We start from the raw sequence: 18,532 nt of genomic DNA, 5'->3' as shown, positions 1-18,532 counted from the left end.
TGTGCCAGGAGAAGTTTAGGCTGGAGGTGAGGAGAAAGTTCCTCACAGAGAGAGTTGTTAGCCATTGGAATGTGCTGCCCAAGGAGGTGTTGGAGTCACCATCCCTGGAGGTGTTCAAGAGGGGATTGGATGTGGCACTTGGTGCCATGGTTTAGTCATGAGGTCTGTGGTGACAGGTTGGACTTGATGATTTTTGAGGTCTCTTCCAACCTTGGTGATTCTTTGATTCTGTGGTTACAGCTCTGGTAACTGATAATTCACTCACACTGGTATGAGTGAGAGTGTGGTCAGTGGTAGTCCTCTCATCTTAGACTGCTACCATCATAGTGGTTGAATAGCAGGAATGTATAGGTGTTTTGTGCTTTTGTTTTGGTTCTCCTTCCCCCTTTTTTGCCTGGGGACATCATCTTCAGCAACACTCTTGCATAAAAATAAATACTTTGTCTATCCTTAAGTTTGGAGATGGCTCTGATCAACTTGCAGGATTGCAGGGGGAGATAGGGTGGGGAAGACACAACAGACAAGGTGACCTCAGGTTTTTCCATGTGTCCCTTTAATGACCAGGATGAGTTCACCACCCCTTGCAGGCTTAGACCTGTACCTTCAGCATCTGAAGAGTTGTCCACGCGCTTTATTCTGCCTCCTGAGAAGAGCCGTAAGGAAGTCTGCATTGTTTCCAAACGCTGCTGCTGGTACCTGGGTACCAGCTGCTGCTCCCGAAGCTGTAGCTCCAACACAGCCCCAGCTAAGCGAGCAGCCGCGACCAGACCCCTAAAGCCCCGTGCGGGGCCGGGACTGCCCGGGGCGAGGTCTGGCCCCGCCAGCAGGACCTTTCTGCTCTCTGTTCGCGGCGGGGCTGAAGGAGGCAGGAAAAATGACACCGGGAAAGGACTGTCGTTTGTGTTGAAGAGTAGCGGCGGGGATGTGGTTTTCCCTTCCGCCTCGTTTTCCCTGTCCGCGGAAGGGAGATGCTGTCTGGAGACCGAGAGCGAGAGCCGGGGGGGCGGAGTAGGGGGGGCGGGGGCGGTGGCTGCCGGCTTCCAGAGCTGTCTTCCTCCGGGAGCTGGGGCGGCTGCCGCCGAGGAGCCGGCGCTCCCGGAGCCGGCCAGCGACTCCCCCCACACCTCCCAGTGGTGCTAGCGGCGCGATCGCCCAAACTCCTGGGAGGGGAGACACCCCCGTCGCCGCCGCCTCCCTTTCCTCCCCGCCCTCCTCCTCCTCCCCCCGGCCGCAAACCCCAAATAAAAGAGGCGGGGGGCGGCAGGATGCGCCGCTCGGCGAGGAGGTCGGCGCTGCCGCCGGCCGCCTGATGCTGCCGCAATTCGCCATTGCCGGGTACGGCTCGAAGCCGGGCGGAGGGAGGCAACGGGAAGAGGCGGGGGGCCAGGAGGCAGAAGAGCAGCAGCACCCCTCGCCCGGCTCCCCCCGCGGGCCGCTGCCGCTTTCCCTCCCGATGCCCAGCCGCCGGCGACTGGGGGCCCCGGGGGCCCGCTCCTGCCTCCTCTGGCTCTTTGTGTTGCTGAAGGTAAGTGCCGGGGAAGGGGAGGGGTGCGGGTCCCCTCCCTTCCCGTGGGCACAGAGTCCCCTCCGCGCTGCCTTTGTGTGCCTTCCCGGCGGGACTGCGGGCCCGGGGACGGCCGGGTGGCTGTGCCCGCTCCCCCTCTCCCGCGGGGCGGTGGAGGCAAGGGCTGAACCCCGGCCGGTCCTGCTTTGTGCTGCCGCGGGCAGCTGCGCAGAAAGCATGAGGGTTTGGCGAGGGGAACAGGGAGGTGGCAGTGCCGCCCGCAGCGAGCGATCCGACGGGCGGTCAACCTGCTCCGCCGTGCCCTGGGGCGAGATGCGCTCCCGCCCTATATCCCCGCCGAAAGTGTCAGCAGCAGCCCGGCGGAGCTGCGGCGGCGCTTCCTCCCGTCCTCTGCCTTCTTCAAAGTTATTCGATTCTCATCAGGGCTGCCGAGAGAGGGGTGATGTGGGGTTTTGGGGTATGTACGGCCCAGCAGGGTCAGGCCGTGGCGGGGACGCCGAGCTGTCCCTTCAGCACCGGTCCCGCTACCTGCCGCCGCTCCCTGCCGCCGCCCCGGTCCCTCTCACCGCCTTCGGGGAAACACATCCCGCCGCGCCGTGCTCCCCTCGTTAAATGTCTCTTTATCTTAAACGCGTCCCCTCCCCGCAAGAGAAGCGTGATGAAGATGGAGCTAACAAAGGGGCCGGGTGGTGTATCGTCGCGGGTTTATCGCGGCGGAATTTCCCATTGCTTGCGGATCAGCAGCATGCGATGTTCGGGCTCAGCCGATCTTCCCGGCAGATTAATTTTTCAAAGTTCTGCTTAATGCTGCAAGCTTGGTTTCACATGACATCTTTTTATCTTTACGCTTTCCCTCCTTTAGTGGTTTCTGCAGCATATTTAATATGCTTCGTGTAACTTCTGAGAGAGAATGTATGTACTGCCTGGGTGAATACCACCGACTCGAAATGTCATTACCCTAAAGTACAGTGTTCAACGGCGCTAAAAACTTTGTTGTGTGTGTGTCAGTCACTGCTAAGAAGAGCTCTGCAACTAAGGACATAACCTTTCAGAGCCTTATAAATGTAAATGTTCTATGGAAATCGGCAGGACTCGCTTTGTGCATAAGAGTTTGCAGGATCATATCCTAGAACAGCAGCGGTGTCACTTCTGAAACTGACATTGCATTGACAGAACTATTTAAAGGGAGGCTTTCACAGCATCTGTTCACAGATAGTAGTCAACTGTCAGCTGTCTCATTTTCATAACTGCTGAAACATACATTTTTGCAAGATAAAATGCTGGTATATAGACAAACTTCTGCTTCTTGGAATTTGGGGATTTGTTACTATTATTATTGTTACTTTACAAAAGGTAATTATTATTTCTAAGATGGCAAGACCAGCTGCTGTGGCCCATCAGAAAGGTGAAGGCTCTAGTTTGTTCCTTAATATAGAAGAAGTGCAAAGAGTTTTAAGTAGCTGTTTTGTCCCAGAGAGTTCATATTGCTCTCAATCTTTGCTTAAAAGAAACAATAAATAAACAAAAATCGGTGCTGGATGTTTCATTGTTTAGTTGTTTGCATTTGGATTTGGTTTGGGGTTGGTTTTTTTTTGAGGGGTGGGGAATGTTACTTTGGGTTCTCTGTGTGGGTGAGGGTTTGGTTTTATTCTATTAGTATTGCTGTGACAGAAATTGCCACGATAAAACAAGACAGGAAATAAGTAGCTTAAATTTGCAAAATACTGGTTTGTGGGGGAAAAAAAATAATCTCAAGGAATTTGGTAAGGTTTGAAGGTAGCTAAGGGCTCAGGTTTTTGGTCTGTTGAGGTTTTCATTCTGTTGGGAAGTAGCCATCACTTCGGAGCCAGACAGAACTCAAACCAACACAGGACTGGAATGACAAAGGAAGCTGATGAGTATTCATAGAATTCTGTGGTGTAAGAGAAGGTAAAGCTGTAGCTCAAGATAAAGATGCATCAGTAATGCCACATGCCTGGATTACGACTTCGGTAGGACAGTGAGTCTACTGTAATTACTTCTCCTGTATGTTATTAGGTGCTGCGATAAGAGGAGATCTGAGGCTTCAGAGGATGCTCAGAGTGCACAAGCTCACAGGAAGGAAATTGGGGAAGCAAGAATAGTGCTTGTTTCAGACCATTGGAATAGGACCATTTTCCTGAGACTGAAATTCACTGTGTTCTCTTTAATGTCTGCATATTTTTTGCAGTGACAAATAACTGAAAACAGCTAGTTTCAAAACAAGGCAGTTCCCTCATTTTAGGCTATTTAGCTCTGCCAGCTTGGTTGAAGCAAAACTTAATTATCCAGCCTCAAGTTAGTAAATTGATCATTAACTGTATCAACTGTAAAGCATTAAACTGAAGTATTAACTTCACCTGGAAGTCAATCTCACTGCATCCAACTGGTCAGTCTGCAGACAGGCAAAGCTGATGTCTGTGCGCTTGCTGTTTCAGGGTTAGCAGCCCAAATGTCACCTGCTAAGCTGTATCTGCTTGATGTGGCCTTGTTGCCCATCTTGCAATTCATAACTGACTTTGCACAATGATAAAACTGCTCAAAGCACATTTCCTCTTCTCTTCCAATTGTCATTCATTTACACCAGGAAATACAGAGCCAGCTTGTTCCAGCCGCTGGCATTGTCTGAGGTTGCTGGTCTGGTCAGTGACAAAAGGAGATCAAACTCCTGCCCATGTCATGTGCCTGATATTGTTGCTCATGGGCTGATAATATTTAGTTCTTTCATTCACAGCACAATGTGAATGCTTTCAGTGAGCCAAGACACTAATTTTTACTATTTGTGGTTTTATTTTCTGGAAATGATAGAATCAACCAGGTTGGAAAAGACCTCAGAGATCCAAGCTATTACCAAAATACCTAACACCTCATGATAACTAAACCGTGGCCCCAAGTGCCATGTCCAGTGCTTTTTTGAACACCTCCAGTGATGGTGACTCCACCACCTCCCTGGACAGCACATTCTCTCTTTCTGGGAAGAACTTTCTCCTCATCTCCAGCCTAAACTTCCCCTGGTGCATCTTGAGACTCCCTGGTGCATCTTGAGACTCTGTCCTCTCATTCTGTTGGTGGTTGCCTGGGAGAAGAGACCAAACCCCACCTGGCTACAACCTCCCGTCAGGTGGTTGCAGATAGCAATAAAGTCTCCCCTGAGCCTCCTCTTCTCCAGCCTAAACAACCCCAGCTCCCTCAGCCTCGCCTCACAGGGCTGTGCTCCTGACCTCTCCCCAGCCTTGTCGCTTTTCTCTGGACACATTCAAGTATCACAGTGTCCATCTTAAATTGAGGGGCCCAGAACTGGACACAGGACTCAAGGTGTGGCCTAAGCAGTGCTGAATTCAGGGGCAAAATGACTTCCCTGCTCCTGCTGGCCACACTCTTCTTGATTCAGGCCAGGATGCCATTGGCCTTCACATTGGCAATGTGATCTTGAACCTTTATCATTCCCTTTGTTCAGTAGTTTTCTTATGTGATAGCTGGTTTAGAAACTAGCACAATCACAGAATGTTAGGGGCTGGAAGGGACCTCGAAAGCTCATCCAGTCCAACGGCCCTGCCAGAGCAGGAGCACCGAGAGCAGGTCACACAGGAATGCAGCCAGAATGCATCGTATGTGAGCTCAGATGTTAGTATGGATTTACAATACTTGGGAGACAAACAGGGATGTGTCTTGCTTCAGAGAAAAGCCTCATTTTTCTCATTAATTTTCTCATTTTGCTGTGGCAAAGGCATGGCTGATCACAGATGGGAGGAAAACCTGCAGTTCAGCTAAATAATCAGCAATAAAAAGTAGATATGCTCTCTGATACCAGTAATTGATGTTATCTGACTACAATCCAGTAACCTTCCCATAGCCAGATCTGCGCTGAGCTCTGCCCATTCGAGGTCCTGCGCTGGATTATGAGACTGATATGTCAGATGTTGCACGCTCTTAGTAGCTTGCACCTGGCTGATTTTATGTTTTCTTGCTATATTATTATTATTTTTTTATGGGGAGCAGGTAGAGATCAAGTAGAGGACAGAAGCAGCTGAAGTGTGCCAAACCTGATGCTGGGATATCATTTGCAGTCCCAGAGGGACTGGCCAGTGTTCACAGTGGGAATACAATGAGAAAACATTGGTCACAGTGCTTCTGTGTAGGGACTGCATCGGAGGGATGGTGCTTTCCAGGAAAACTCTACAAATACAAACTGAATTAAAAATAACCCACAAAGGCATTTCTTCTTTCCAGGAGACTGCAGTCTTTTTGTATGAGTCTTGTGTATGCTCTTCAGGCTCTCTACATATAGCAGCAAGACCCTCTTTTTCCTCTGAGCAAGGACACCTTTTAATGCCTAGCTGGGTCGAGCTATGTCCACTGCTATATCAGTGTGTTTGGTTTGGCTGAGATGGAGTTAGTCCTCCCCACTGCATCTTTCATAGTGCTGTGTTTTGTAGTGGTGGCTGGAAGGGTGTTGATGACATGCCAGGGGTTTGGCTGTGGCTGGGCGGTGCTCACACAGCACCAAGGCTGTGCTTTTCCAACATCCCCCCTCTGCCCACTGAAACAGTAGGCTGAGGGGTGAGCAAGATCTTGGGAAGGGACATGGTCAGGCCAGCTGACCCAAGCTGGCCAAAAGGGTATTCCATACCAAATGACACCAGCTCAGATATAAAAGCTAAGGGAAAGAAGGAAAGGGGAGGGGAGTTGGGAGGTGGGGTGGTGGAGATTCATTAATGCTGTTTGCCCCCCAAAACAGCCACTATGCATATTGAAGCCCTGCTTCCTGGGGTGCAGCCAGACATCATCTGCTGATGGGAAGCAGAGAATGACACTTCTGTTTGCTCTTGCTTCAGTGTGCAGCCTTTGCTTTCATTTTTGCTTTATTAAACTGCTTCTATCTTGACCCGTGGACCTCTTGTTATATTTTCCCTCTCCCCGTAACATCTAAGAAGGGGAGTGATCGAGCAGCTTTGGTGGACAACAGAGAATTGCTTATTAAGAATGTTTTGTACACAAAAGCCATTAGAACATTTTTCTTCTATCAGTGTATAGCTGAAAAGAGGAAGAGCTGTATGAAAAGAAAGGTGGCAACACATACTAGCTGCCATGTGCACAACGTGTAAGAGATGAACAGAGAGTAGGAGATACTGGAAACAGAGAAGTAACCTTGTTTTTCACAGCACTGTGTAATCCTGGATGAACACAGCCAGTGAAGGGAGCAACTCCTGAGGAAGAAGTCTGCTGCCTTTACAGTAAGGCAAAAGTGATGCATTTTATTTCTGGAACTCCTTCAGTCTTATGCTAGGAAATTACAGTGGCTTTTAAATGAAGGAGTTCCAGAAATAAAATGATATGCATCATGTCTGGCTTGTTGTAAAGATAGTACGTTGTACCAGAGCAACAGCAGTGTGAGCTGTGCTCAAATTACTATGCCTATCTTTGCATTTTCTCTTCTGCTCTATGAGTGTACTTAGAGAAGAAATGCTTTATGGTATGCATCAGTGATGGGGAAGTTGGTGACACACAATGACAGGGAAGAGAGCTGTCAGGGGGTATGTTTTGAAGGGAATCCATATACTCAGCTTTCAGGTCTTGAGGCAGCAGCATGGACATGAGAAGAGAATATGTGGGATAGGCCTTGCGATTGGGTGGAAAACACAATGTTTGGGATGGAAAAATTCCAGTGGGTCTTTAAGCATAGGAATTGAGCACTTCTGTTATCTCCCTTCAGCTTTTCTGTGCTGTTCTATGGCAGCCAGACATTTTAAAGTGAGGTAGCTCTTTGGCAGATATGAACCTCTTGGGGGAAATAAAGATCCTATAAAGATCCTAAATTCCTATTGAAGTATTTTTGGGGAAAACAGATAAGTTTGCCTGTCAATCTGACAGCTGTGATTGTTGAAATGATTTACTCTCAGTCCAGGGATAGCGAGATAGAATAGAATAGAATAGAATAGACCAGACCAGGTTGGAAGAGACCTTCAAGATCATCTCATCCAACCCATCATCCAACACCATCTAATCAACTAAACCACGGCACCAAGCACCCCATCCAGTCTCCTCCTAAAAACACCTCCAGTGATGGTGAGTCCACCACCTCCCTGAGCAGCACATTCCAATGGCCAGTCTCTCTTTCTGGGAAGAACTTTCTCCTTACCTCCAGCCTAAACTTCCCCTGGTGCAGCTTGAGACTGTGTCCTCTTGTTCTGGTGCTGGTTGCCTGGGAGAAGAGACCAACCCCACCTGGCTACAACCTCCCTTCATGTAGCTGTAGACAGCAATAAGGTCTCCTCTGAGCCTCCTCTTCTCCAGGCTAAGCAACCCCAGCTCCCTCAGCCTCTCTTCATAGGGCTTGTGCTCCAAACCCCTCCCCAGCTTTGTTGCCCTTCTCTGGACATGTTCCAGCAACTCAGCATCTTTCCTAAACTGAGGGGCACAGAACTGGACACAGGACTCAAGATGTGGCCTTTAAGAGGTTGAGACGTGGCTCTTCCTGTCATATCAGAGGGATTTGAACAACTCTAGCTCTTTCACGTGATATAAATTTGTAGGTCCACAGTTTAGTTCTGTTGACTTTTGACTATATAATACAAAGGACCCAGTCTCTAAGTTGCCAATCATATCAGGGACTCCTTCAATTTTAAGAACTTTCACTCCTTTCCTCTAGGGTAGACACATGGCTGTACTGCCACCCAACATGATCTGGACAGACTGGAGAGCTGGGTGCAGGCAAACCTCATGAAGTTTGATAAGGACAAGTGCAGGCTCTTGCATCTGGGGAGGAATAGCAATATGTACCCGTACAGGTTGGAGACTGCCCTCTTGGAATGCAGCTCCACAGAGAAAGACCTTGGAGTCCTAGTGGAGAGCAAGTTCTCTGTGGGATAGCAAGGTGCCTTTGTGGCCAAGAGAGCCAATGGGATCCTGGGGTGCAGCAAGAAAAGTGTATCCAGCAGGTCTAGGGAGGTTCTTCTCCCCCTCTACTCTGCCCTCCTGAGACCACACTTGGTATATTGTGTCCAGTTTTGGGCTCCCCAGTTCAAGACAAACAGAGACCTGCTGGAGGGAGCCCAACAGAGAGCCACGAGGATGATTAGGGGACTTGAGCATCTCCCCTGTGAAGAGAGACTGAGAGCCCTGGGGCTGTTTAGTCTGGAGAAGAGAAGGCTAAGAGGGGATCTGATCAATGTCTATCAATATCTGAGGGGTGAGTGTCAAGTGGAGGGGGCCAGGCTCTTCTTGGTGGTGCACAGTAATAAGACAAGGACCAATGGATACAAACTTGAACATAGAAGGTTTGACCTCAACATGAGGAGAAACTTCTTTACCGTGATGGTGACAGAGCCCTGGAGCAGACTGCCCAGAGAGGTTGTGGAGCCTCCATCTCTGGAGACTTTCCTAACGCACCTGGATGCATTCCTGTGCAGACTGCCCTGGGTGATGCTGCTTTTGGCAGGGGTGTTGGACTGGATGATCTCTGGAGGTGCCTTCCAACCTCTAATGTTCTGTGAGACTGTGATCCCTAGAATCAATCAAGAAGGAGCTGTTCTTCAAGGCTGAGAGGAGGTCCCTAGAGCAGACCACAGACTGTCACAAATGCCTTGTTACCTTTGTGTAATCTGCTGCTTGGCACAATTCTGTTATCTGTACCACAGCTTTTTCAGTTATTTCCTTGTTGTTCATAGAGAAGTCACTATGAGAAGAGGCTGAGGGAGCTGGGGTTGCTCAGCCTGGAGAAGAGGAGGCTCAGAGGAGACTTTATTGCTGTCTACAACTACATAAAGGGGGGTTGCAGCCAGGTGGGGGTTGGTCCCTGCTCCCAGGCAACCAGCACCAGAACAAGAGGACACAGTCTCAAGCTGTGCCAGGGGAGGTTTAGGCTGGATGTTAGGGAGAAGGTCTTCACAGAGAGATTGGCCATTGGAATGTGCTGCCCAGGGAGGTGGTGGAGTCACCATCACTGGAGGTGTTTAGGAAAAGACTGGATGTGGCACTTGGTGCCATGGTTTAGTTGATTAGATGGTGTTGGATGATAGGTTGGACTTGATGATCTCCAAGGTCTTTTCCAACCTGGTCTATTCTATTCTATTCTATTCTATTCTATTCTATTCTATTCTATTCTATTCTATTCTATTCTATTCTATTCTATTCTATTCTATTCTATTCTATTCTATTCTATTCTATTCTCCTCATTGACCTATCAAATCAAGAAGGATGAGTAGTGCTCATTCTGGTCACAAACAGCAAAGAAAATTTTCAACTCAAATAGTAAAATGAAGGACAAAAAACCCCCCAAACCCCCACCACCCTATTGAAATGTGGTGAAGAATAATAGAGACAATTGGTAGGGGGGGGACAAAAAATCCATGGAAAGAATGCTAATTAGTGTTTTCCCAAAGTACTGCAAGGCAAATTTAAGCTAAAGGGGGGGAAAAAAAGGGAAAAAAAAAAAGAAATAGAACATTTTCTAACAGCAATGAAATGAGTTTATTTATTATTAGCTTAGCACTGCTGTGCCTGGCTTTGTTCTGTATGCAAAATATCTGCAGACACTGAAAGATAGACACATCAAAATAAGGATGCTCTAGATAGCGGAGAAGTGATTATCATCTACACGAGTTGTTGGTATTCTCCAAGGGCTGGTACAGACAATAAGTCACAATTGCCTTCCCCCAGGAGCTGAGCAGAGGGGGGGTTGTGGTTTGTGGGGGTTTTTTCATTGTTGTCTGCTGCTTTTCTTTCATCGATTAGAAGGGGTGTGACCAGCAGGTCGAGAGAGGTTGTCCTCCCCCTCTACTCTACAATGGTGAGGCCACATGTGGTATATTGTGTCCAGTGAGAAGAGAATAGAATAGAGTAGAGTAGAGTAGAATAGAATAGAGTAGAGTAGAGTAGAATAGAATAGAATAGAATAGAATAGAATAGAATAGAATAGAATAGAATAGAATAGAATAGAATAGAATTAACCAGGTTGGAAGAGACCTTTGAGATCATTGAGTCCAACCTATCATCCAACACTATCTGATCAACTAAACAGCTCTGGGCTCCTCAGCTCAAGACAGTGAGCTGCTTCAAAGAGTCCAACACAGAGCCAGTGAGGTGATTAAGGGAGTGCAACATCTTCCCTATGAGGAGATACTAAGGGAACTGAGGGCTCTTTAGCTTGGAGAAGAGGAGACTGAGAAGTGGTCTCATCAATGTTAGCAAAGATGTAAAGGTGAGTCCAGGGAGGATGGAGCCAGGCTCTGCTTGGTGGTGCCAGTGACAGGACAAGGGGCAATGGTGGAAGCTGAGGCATAGGAATGTCTCTGGAGATATTCAAAACTTGCCTGAGTGTCTTCCTGTGTGATATGCTGTAGGTGGTGCTGCTCTGGCAGTGGGGTTGGACTGGATGAGATTTCAAGATACCTTCCAGCTCCTAACATTCTTAGGCTGGAGAAGAGGAGGCTCAGGGGAGACCTAATTGCTGTCTACAACTCCCTGAAGGGAGGTTGTAGCCAGGTGAGGTTTGGTCTTTTCTCTCAGGCAGCCAGCACCAGAACAAGAGGACACAGTCTCATGCTGCACCAGGGAAGGTTCAGACTGGATGTTAGGAAGAAATTCTTCACAGAGAGAGTGATTGCCCATTGGAATGTGCTGCCCAGGGAAGTGGTGGAGTCACCATCATTGGAGGTGTTTAGGAGGAGACTTGATAGGGTGCTTGGTGCCATGGTTTAGTTGATTAGGTGGTGTTGATTGATAAGTTGGATGCGATGATCTTGAAGGTCTCTTCCAACCTGGTCTATTCTATTCTATTCTATTCTATTCTATTCTATTCTATTCTATTCTATTCTATTCTATTCTATTCTATTCTATTCTATTCTATTCTATTCTATTCTATTCCATTCCATTCCATTCCATTCCATTCCATTCCATTCCATCCCATCCCATCCCATCCCATTCCATTCCATTCTATGATTTGGTATGTATTCCTACAGGATGTTGCTCATCAGAGCTTCTGGGCATGTACATTGGTTTAAAACACCAAGAAATAATTAATAATTGGTGTGACTTTAAGCCTTTCAAAAAGAACCCATTGCCCTGCAAAAAATGCTCTAGCTCACAATAGTTTCATGAAAGCAGTTGTAAGCAGGGCAAGAGAGGAAAGAGAAACATCACTCAGATTTTTATTTTTTTTTAAGAGAATCATGGAATCACAGAATTGTCAGGGTTGGAAGGGACCTCAAGGACCATCTAGTTCCAACCCACCTGCCATGGGCAGGGACACCTCACACTACAGCAGGTTGCTCACAGCCACATCCAGCCTGGCCTTCAACACCTCCAGAGATGAGGCTTCCCCTACCTCCCTGGGCAACCTGTGCCAGTCTCTCACTACCCTCATGGGGAAGAACTTCTTCCTAACATCCAATCTGAATCGACTCATTTCTATTCATTTTCCATTCCCCCCAGTCCTATCACTCCCTGTCACTCTAAAAAGTCCCTCCCCAGCTTTCTTGTAGCCCCCTTCAGATACTGGAAGGCCACAATTAGGTCTCCTCAGAGCCTTCTCTTCTCCAGACTGAACAGCTCGAACTCCCTCAGTCTGTCCTTGTAGGAGAGGAGCTCCAGCCCTCTGCTTATCCTCGTGGCCCTTCTCTGGACACAGTCCAGAACATCCAGATCCTTCCTGTTATAGAGGCTCCAGAACTGGACACAGTACTCCAGGTGTGGTCTCACCAGAGCAGAGGGGGAGAATCACCTCCCTTGACCTGCTGGCTGTGCTTCTTTGCTTTAAAAAAACAAAAAGGTAGCATAGCCAATATTCTGCTGTAGTCTGGTCACTGTAAATTAGGAGATTTGGTCTTTTCATAATTTTCTTTCCCTAATTTGGCTGTCCCTGCCTAATCTTGCACTGATTGTATCGTGAGTCATCAGTGTCTGCTTCGGAGGAAAAGATTATGATGTCACAAAATCAATATCAGAGGATCCTGTACTGTAATCCCTTTTCAGAAAAGCCCATTAAATCAATGCCTCTCCTGTGAGTAATGACTGGAGAAGCAAGCCCTCTGATTCTGCTGTGTGAGGGAATATGCAGATGGGATGGGATTTCTGCATAATTAACCAGCAGTTATTAAATACAACAAGGGGGGAAAAAAAGAGGACATCTTCTTAAATATAAACAAATACAGAATAAATACTTAAATGTATTTTAAAATGCTATCTGGCATAAAGCAAATGAATTTTACTCTGTTAAACAAAGCTCTGTTTGGTTGGGGTTTTTTAACTTTTAACTTGCCCAGGTGGCCAAGAAGGCCAATGGCCTCCTGGCCTGTATCAGGAACAGTGTGGCCAGCAGGAGCAGGGAGGTCATTCTGCCCCTGTACACTGCACTGGTTAGGCCACACCTTGAGTCCTGTGTCCAGAGTTTCCTAAACTGCCCCTCAGTTTAGGAAAGATGTTGAGATGCTGGAAGGTGTTCAGAGAAGGGCAGCAAAGCTGGGGAGGGGTTTGGAGCACAGCCCTGTGAGGAGAGGCTGAGGGAGCTGGGGTTGCTTAGCCTGGAGAAGAGGAGGCTCAGGGGAGACCTTATTGCTCTACAACTCCCTGAAGGGAGGTTGTAGCCAGGTGGGGGTTGGTCTCTTCTCCCAGGCAACCAGCACCAGAACAAGAGGACACAGTCTCAAGCTGTACCAGGAGAGATTTAGGCTGGATGTTAAGGAGAAATTCTTCACAGAGCGATTGAATGGCCATTGGAATGTGCTACCCAGGGAGGTGGTGGAGTCGCCATCATTGGAGCTGTTTAGGAGGAGACTGGATGGGGTGCTTGGTGCCATGGTTTAGTTGATTAGGTGGTGTTGGATGATATGTTGGACACGATGATCTCAAAGGTCTCTTCCAACATGGTCTGGTCTGGTCTGGTCTGGTCTATTCTATTCTATTCTATTCTATTCTATTCTATTCCATTCTATTCTATTCCATTCTACTCTCTCTATATTTTTACAAACTAGCTCAGGACTGAATGGGCTCTGAAGCTCTCTTGGTTTTCCTCAGCAGCACTGATGGAAAGCATGCAAACTCCAGAATGGTGACACCAAAATGTAACAGAAATGGAGGCACTCCGTGAATCAGTCATAGTTTTGTAGTCTTGCCTGTTGTTGATGTGCAACACTGACCTCTGTTAGCTGCAACCGGAACTGCTGGGTTGCCTTTGATTCTTAAGATGCTGGGAGCAGAGATTCTTAGGATGCAGAGAGTCTACTCTGCATCTGGGAATGGATCCAGAGACCAAATGAAGTCAATAGCAGTCTTTATGTTGCTTTAACTGGGCTTCAGATCAAGCTGCAGCAGAAAGACCTTCAGTTTCAGCCGGGTGATGCTGGGAGGGCTGACATGCAGCACAGAGCTAACCGTGATGTGCCAGTGACCTTGGGCTCACTGCAGTGTCAGTGGCACAAACCAGAGGCCACGGGGTGGTTTGGAGTTTTGGAATCTGAGAGTCTGACAGCTAAAAAACTGCCCATCAGATAAATCTTGAGTAACCTTCTTGATGAGAGAGCAGCTGTATTGGCAAGAATTGGTGTGCTGAAATCCACTGCCGGAGTCAGCGTAATAGAAGCAGACTTGAATGCCTCTGCTCTTACAAGAGGAGTTTCTTTGCAGGAAACTTAAGTTACATAACTAGTGTTAGGCAAAAAATAGGGTGGGTTTGTCCAGGCAGAGCCATTGGTCTCCTCTTTCTCTGCATATTTCAGGGACTTCAAATAGGAGTTTAGACTTATGTATGTTTCAACAGCTAGCAACTTTTGCTGCCTTAACAAAAGTACTTGTGTGGGTGGAAACCACATTCTGCATCAGTACCAAACCCAACAGACTTATCTGTGTGTCTGCAGAGTGCACCAGGTCCCTGATGGACTATCTGAATCAAAAGCAATACCAAAACCTGATCAGAAGGGGTCTTTGAATTTCATAACATAAACTCTTGTCCTGCTCTACTTGAATCCTGTCTGAACATCTCCATTTCCCCCTGGATTTCTCTACTTAGCCTGGGGTTGGAGTGGTTGCAGAGCAGCCAGGCAGAAAGGGACCTGGTGGTACTGGTTGACAAATGGCTGAATATGAGCCAGCAATGTGCCCAGGTGGCCAAGAAGGCCAAAGGTATTCTGGCCTGCATCAGAAATAGTGTGGCCAGCAGGAGCAGGGAAGTCATTGTGCCCTGTACTGAGCACTGATTAGGCCACACCTTGAGTCCTGTGTCTCAAGCTGTGCCAGGGGAAGTTTAGGCTCGAGGTGAGGAGAAAGTTCTTCACTGAGAGAGTTGTTAGCCATTGGAATGTGCTGCCCAGGGAGGTGGTGGAGTCACCATCCCTGGAGGTGTTCAAGAGGGGATTGGACGTGGCACTTGGTGCCATGGTTTAGTCATGAGGTCTGTGGTGACAGGTTGGACTTGATGATCTTTGAGGTCTCTTCCAACCTTGGTGATTCTGTCCAGTTCTGGGCCCCTCAGTTTAAGAAGGACATTGAGATACCTGAATGTGTCCAGAGAAGGGCAACAAGGCTGGGGAGGGGTCTCAAAGCACAAGCCCTATGAAAGGCTGAGGGAGCTGGGGTTGCTTAGCCTGGAGACAAGGAGGCTCACGGGCGACCTTATTGCTCTCCAACTCCCTGAAGGGTGGTTGTAGCCAGGTGGGGGTTGGTGTCTTCTCCCAGGCAACCAGCACCAAAACAAGGGGACGCCGTCTCAAGCTGTACCAGGGGAAGTTTAGGCTGCAGGTGAGGAGAAAGTTCTTCATAGACAGAATAATTGGCCATTGGGATGTGCTGCCCAGGGAGGTGGTGGAGTCACTGTCCCTGGAGGTGTTAAAAAAAGGATTGGATGTGGCACTTGGTGCCATGGTTTAGTAGTCATGAGGTGTTGGGTGACAGGTTGGATTTGATGATCTCTGAGGTCTTTTCCAACCTTATTGATTCTATGATTGTATGAACCTCTTGTTATCCCACAGGAAAGGAATGGCACTGAAATTTGAAAAGCATGAATTAGGACTCCCAAAGGAAAATACCCCAGACATGAAGCTGTCCTATTAACCTACCTGGCTGGTTTATTTGTTTGTGGTTTTCTTTAATGAATTAATTAAAAAGAAACAAACAAAAGAAAGCCCACACACCCAACTCAACCCCCCCAAAAATAACAATGAACCCCCAAACAAATAAAAGTAAGCCCAACACAAACAAAGAAACACAACCCCACCAACCCCCAAAGCGACAGAAAACCCAACCCAATTTTTAGACCATCTTTGTTTGTAAGATTTAAAACGCTGGGTTACAGTCACAAGGTTTTTGCTGTCATCTGCTGATTTTCTTGCATTCACCAGCTCCTCGGAGCTAGAGCTTTAAATATAACATCAAGGATGAAAATCCTTTGAGCTGCGGTTGTTAGCATGTGCCTTAACGATCGCTTTAACTTTCTGCAGAGTAAGGCAGGTATCTGCCATCGCTTCACAGTCATTTCACAGGTTCACATTTACCAGTCATAGAATCATAGGATCAACAAGGTTGGAAAAGACCTCAAGTCCAACCTAGCACCCAACACCTCATAACCTCTAGACTAAACCATGGCACCAAGTGCCACATCCAATCCCCTCTTGAACACCTCCAGGGATGGGGACTCCACCACCTCCCTGGGCAGCACCTTCCAATGGCTAACAACTCTCTCAGTGAAGAACTTTCTCCTCACCTTGAGCCTAAACTTCCCCTGGCACAGCTTGAGATAGTGTCCCCTTGTTCTGTCACAGGTTGCCTGGGAGAAGAGACCAACCCCCACCTGGCTACAACCTCCCTTCAGGTAGTTGTAGACAGCAATAAGGTCTCCCCTGAGCCTCCTCTTCTCCAGGCTAAGCAACCCCAGCTCCCTCAGCCTCTCCTCACAGGGCTGTGCTCAAGGCCTCTCCCCGGCCTTGTTGCCCTTCTCTGGACATGTTCAAGTCTCTCAATGTCCTTCTTAAACTGGGGGGCCCAGAACTGGACACAGGACTCAAGGTGTGGCCTAACTAGTGCTGAGTACAATGATTTCTCTGCTCCTGCTGGCCACACTATTCCTTATCTAGGCCAGGATGCCACTGGCGTTCTTGGCCACCTGGGCACACTGCTGGATCATATTCAGCCATCTGTCAACCAGTACCCCCAGGTCCCTTTCTGTTTGGCAGCTCTCCAGCCACTCTGACCCCAGCTTGTAGAGCTGCATGGGGTTGTTGTGGCCGAAGTGTAGCACCTGGCACTTGGACTTGTTGAATGCTTTGTGATTGAGTTGTGTTTGGTGGTTTGTTTCCTATTTGCTTGGGGTTTTTTGTTTTGTTTTCCTCTTCTGACTTACACTTCTGGGAGGAGAACCACGTCATCACATATTGTATAAGCTTAGGTCATAGGCATGTGGGAAACCATTAAAGCTTCACTACAGGGGTGCCTGTGAGCGACATGAATTAAAGGCTGTTGGGCTACGGCTGGCCTCTGCCTTCAATGTCTTGGTGCTGGAGCAGAGGAATCAATCAGCACTGCAGTGGGAGAAACTTGTATCACAGTATCACAGTATCACAGTATAAGTAAGGTTGGAAGAGACCCCAAGGATCATCAAGTCCAACCTGTCCCAACAGACCTCACAACTAGACCATGGCACCAAGTGCCACGTCCAATCTCCCCTTGAACAGCTCCAGGGACGGCGACTCCACCACCTCCCTGGGCAGCACATCCCAATGACGAACGACTCGCTCAGTGAAGAACTTTTTCCTCACCTCGAGTCTAAACCTCCCCTGGCACAGCTTGAGACTGTGTCCCCTTGTTCTGGTGCTGGTTGCCTGGGAGAAGAGACCAACCCCTTCCTGTCTACAACCACCTTTCAGGTAGTTGTAGAGGGCAATGAGGTCACCCCTGAGCCTTCTCTTCTCCAGGCTAAACAATCCCAGCTCCCTCAGCCTCTCCTCATAGGGCTTGTAAAAATGAAGGTTGGAAAAAATGCATCTGTCTAGGGAATATGTGGAATCCTTTCTGGAAATTTCCCTCGTGCCTTTTTGCATTGATAACTGAACCACTGCTCCCAAAATCAATAGAAGATTACGGGGACTCGATACATTTAATGAGCTCCAAAGGAACAGTTACTTTGGGCTGTGATTACAGCTTCTGCTGCCTGACTCTGCATCAAGCTAGCATTTTATTACTAGTGATTTATAATGTCAGAGAGGAGGATAAGGGTGGTGATTCATTAGTAGGGCCTTTTTTTCCACAGATTTTTGCCTTGCAAATATGCTAGCTAATGCTTTCAGATCTTTCCTTGTCCATGCTAAAATACAGATTGTGTTTACAAGGTACAAAATAAAGTGATAATATTAATTAAAAAAAACCCCACATCCACTTCCCCCAAACAAAACAAACAAGAAAACACCCCAAACAAAATAATCCCACGACACCAATCTGCCACCAAAGTAACAAACCTCACCTCCCCCCAGGATTGCAAAAAAATCCATCCAGGGTTGCTGTTCTGTGGTCCTTCTGTGGTCCCTGTACACTGCACTGGTTAGGCCACACCTTGAGTCCTGTGTCCAGTTCTGGGCCCCTCAGTTTAGGAAGGAGGTTGACTTGCTGGAGTGTGTCCAGAGAAGGGCAACAAAGTTGGTGAGGGGTTTGGAACACAAGCCCTATGAGGAGAGGCTGAGGGAGCTGGGGTTGCTTAGCCTGGAGAAGAGAAGACTCAGGGGAGACCTTATTGCTCTCTACAACTACCTGAAGGGAGGTTGCAGCCAGGTGGGGGTTGGTCTCTTCTCCCAGACAACCAGCACCAGAACAAGAGAACACAGTCTCAAGCTGCACCAGGGGAGGTTTAGACTGGATGTTAGGAAGAAATTCTTCATAGAGAGAGAGACTGGCCATTGGAATGTGCTGCCCAGGGAGGTGGTGGACTCACCATCACTGGAGATGTTTAGAAGGAGACTTGATAGGGTGGTTGGTTGCATGGTTTAGTTGATTAGGTGGTGTTGGATGATA

At 48.0% G+C, this 18,532-nt stretch overlaps 1 protein-coding gene across 1 annotated transcript in view; it reads left to right on the top strand.

Annotated features, from left to right (window-relative positions):
- Positions 1 to 1,075: 1,075 nt before the first annotated feature.
- Positions 1,076 to 18,532, top strand: part of PTPRO (protein tyrosine phosphatase receptor type O) — a 228,235-nt gene continuing 210,778 nt past the window's right edge. Inside the window, exon 1 of the mRNA XM_054167854.1 lies at positions 1,076 to 1,525. Coding sequence (XP_054023829.1) covers positions 1,310 to 1,525 — 216 coding nt within the window. The 5' untranslated portion in view covers positions 1,076 to 1,309. The remainder of the gene's footprint in view (positions 1,526 to 18,532) is intronic.

The sequence above is a fragment of the Dryobates pubescens genome, chromosome 15 (assembly GCF_014839835.1).
Source record: "Dryobates pubescens isolate bDryPub1 chromosome 15, bDryPub1.pri, whole genome shotgun sequence".
In the NCBI taxonomy this organism is placed as follows: domain Eukaryota; kingdom Metazoa; phylum Chordata; class Aves; order Piciformes; family Picidae; genus Dryobates; species Dryobates pubescens.
Note: the sequence above shows the minus strand (reverse complement) of the source record. Positions and strands in the feature narration are given on the sequence as shown.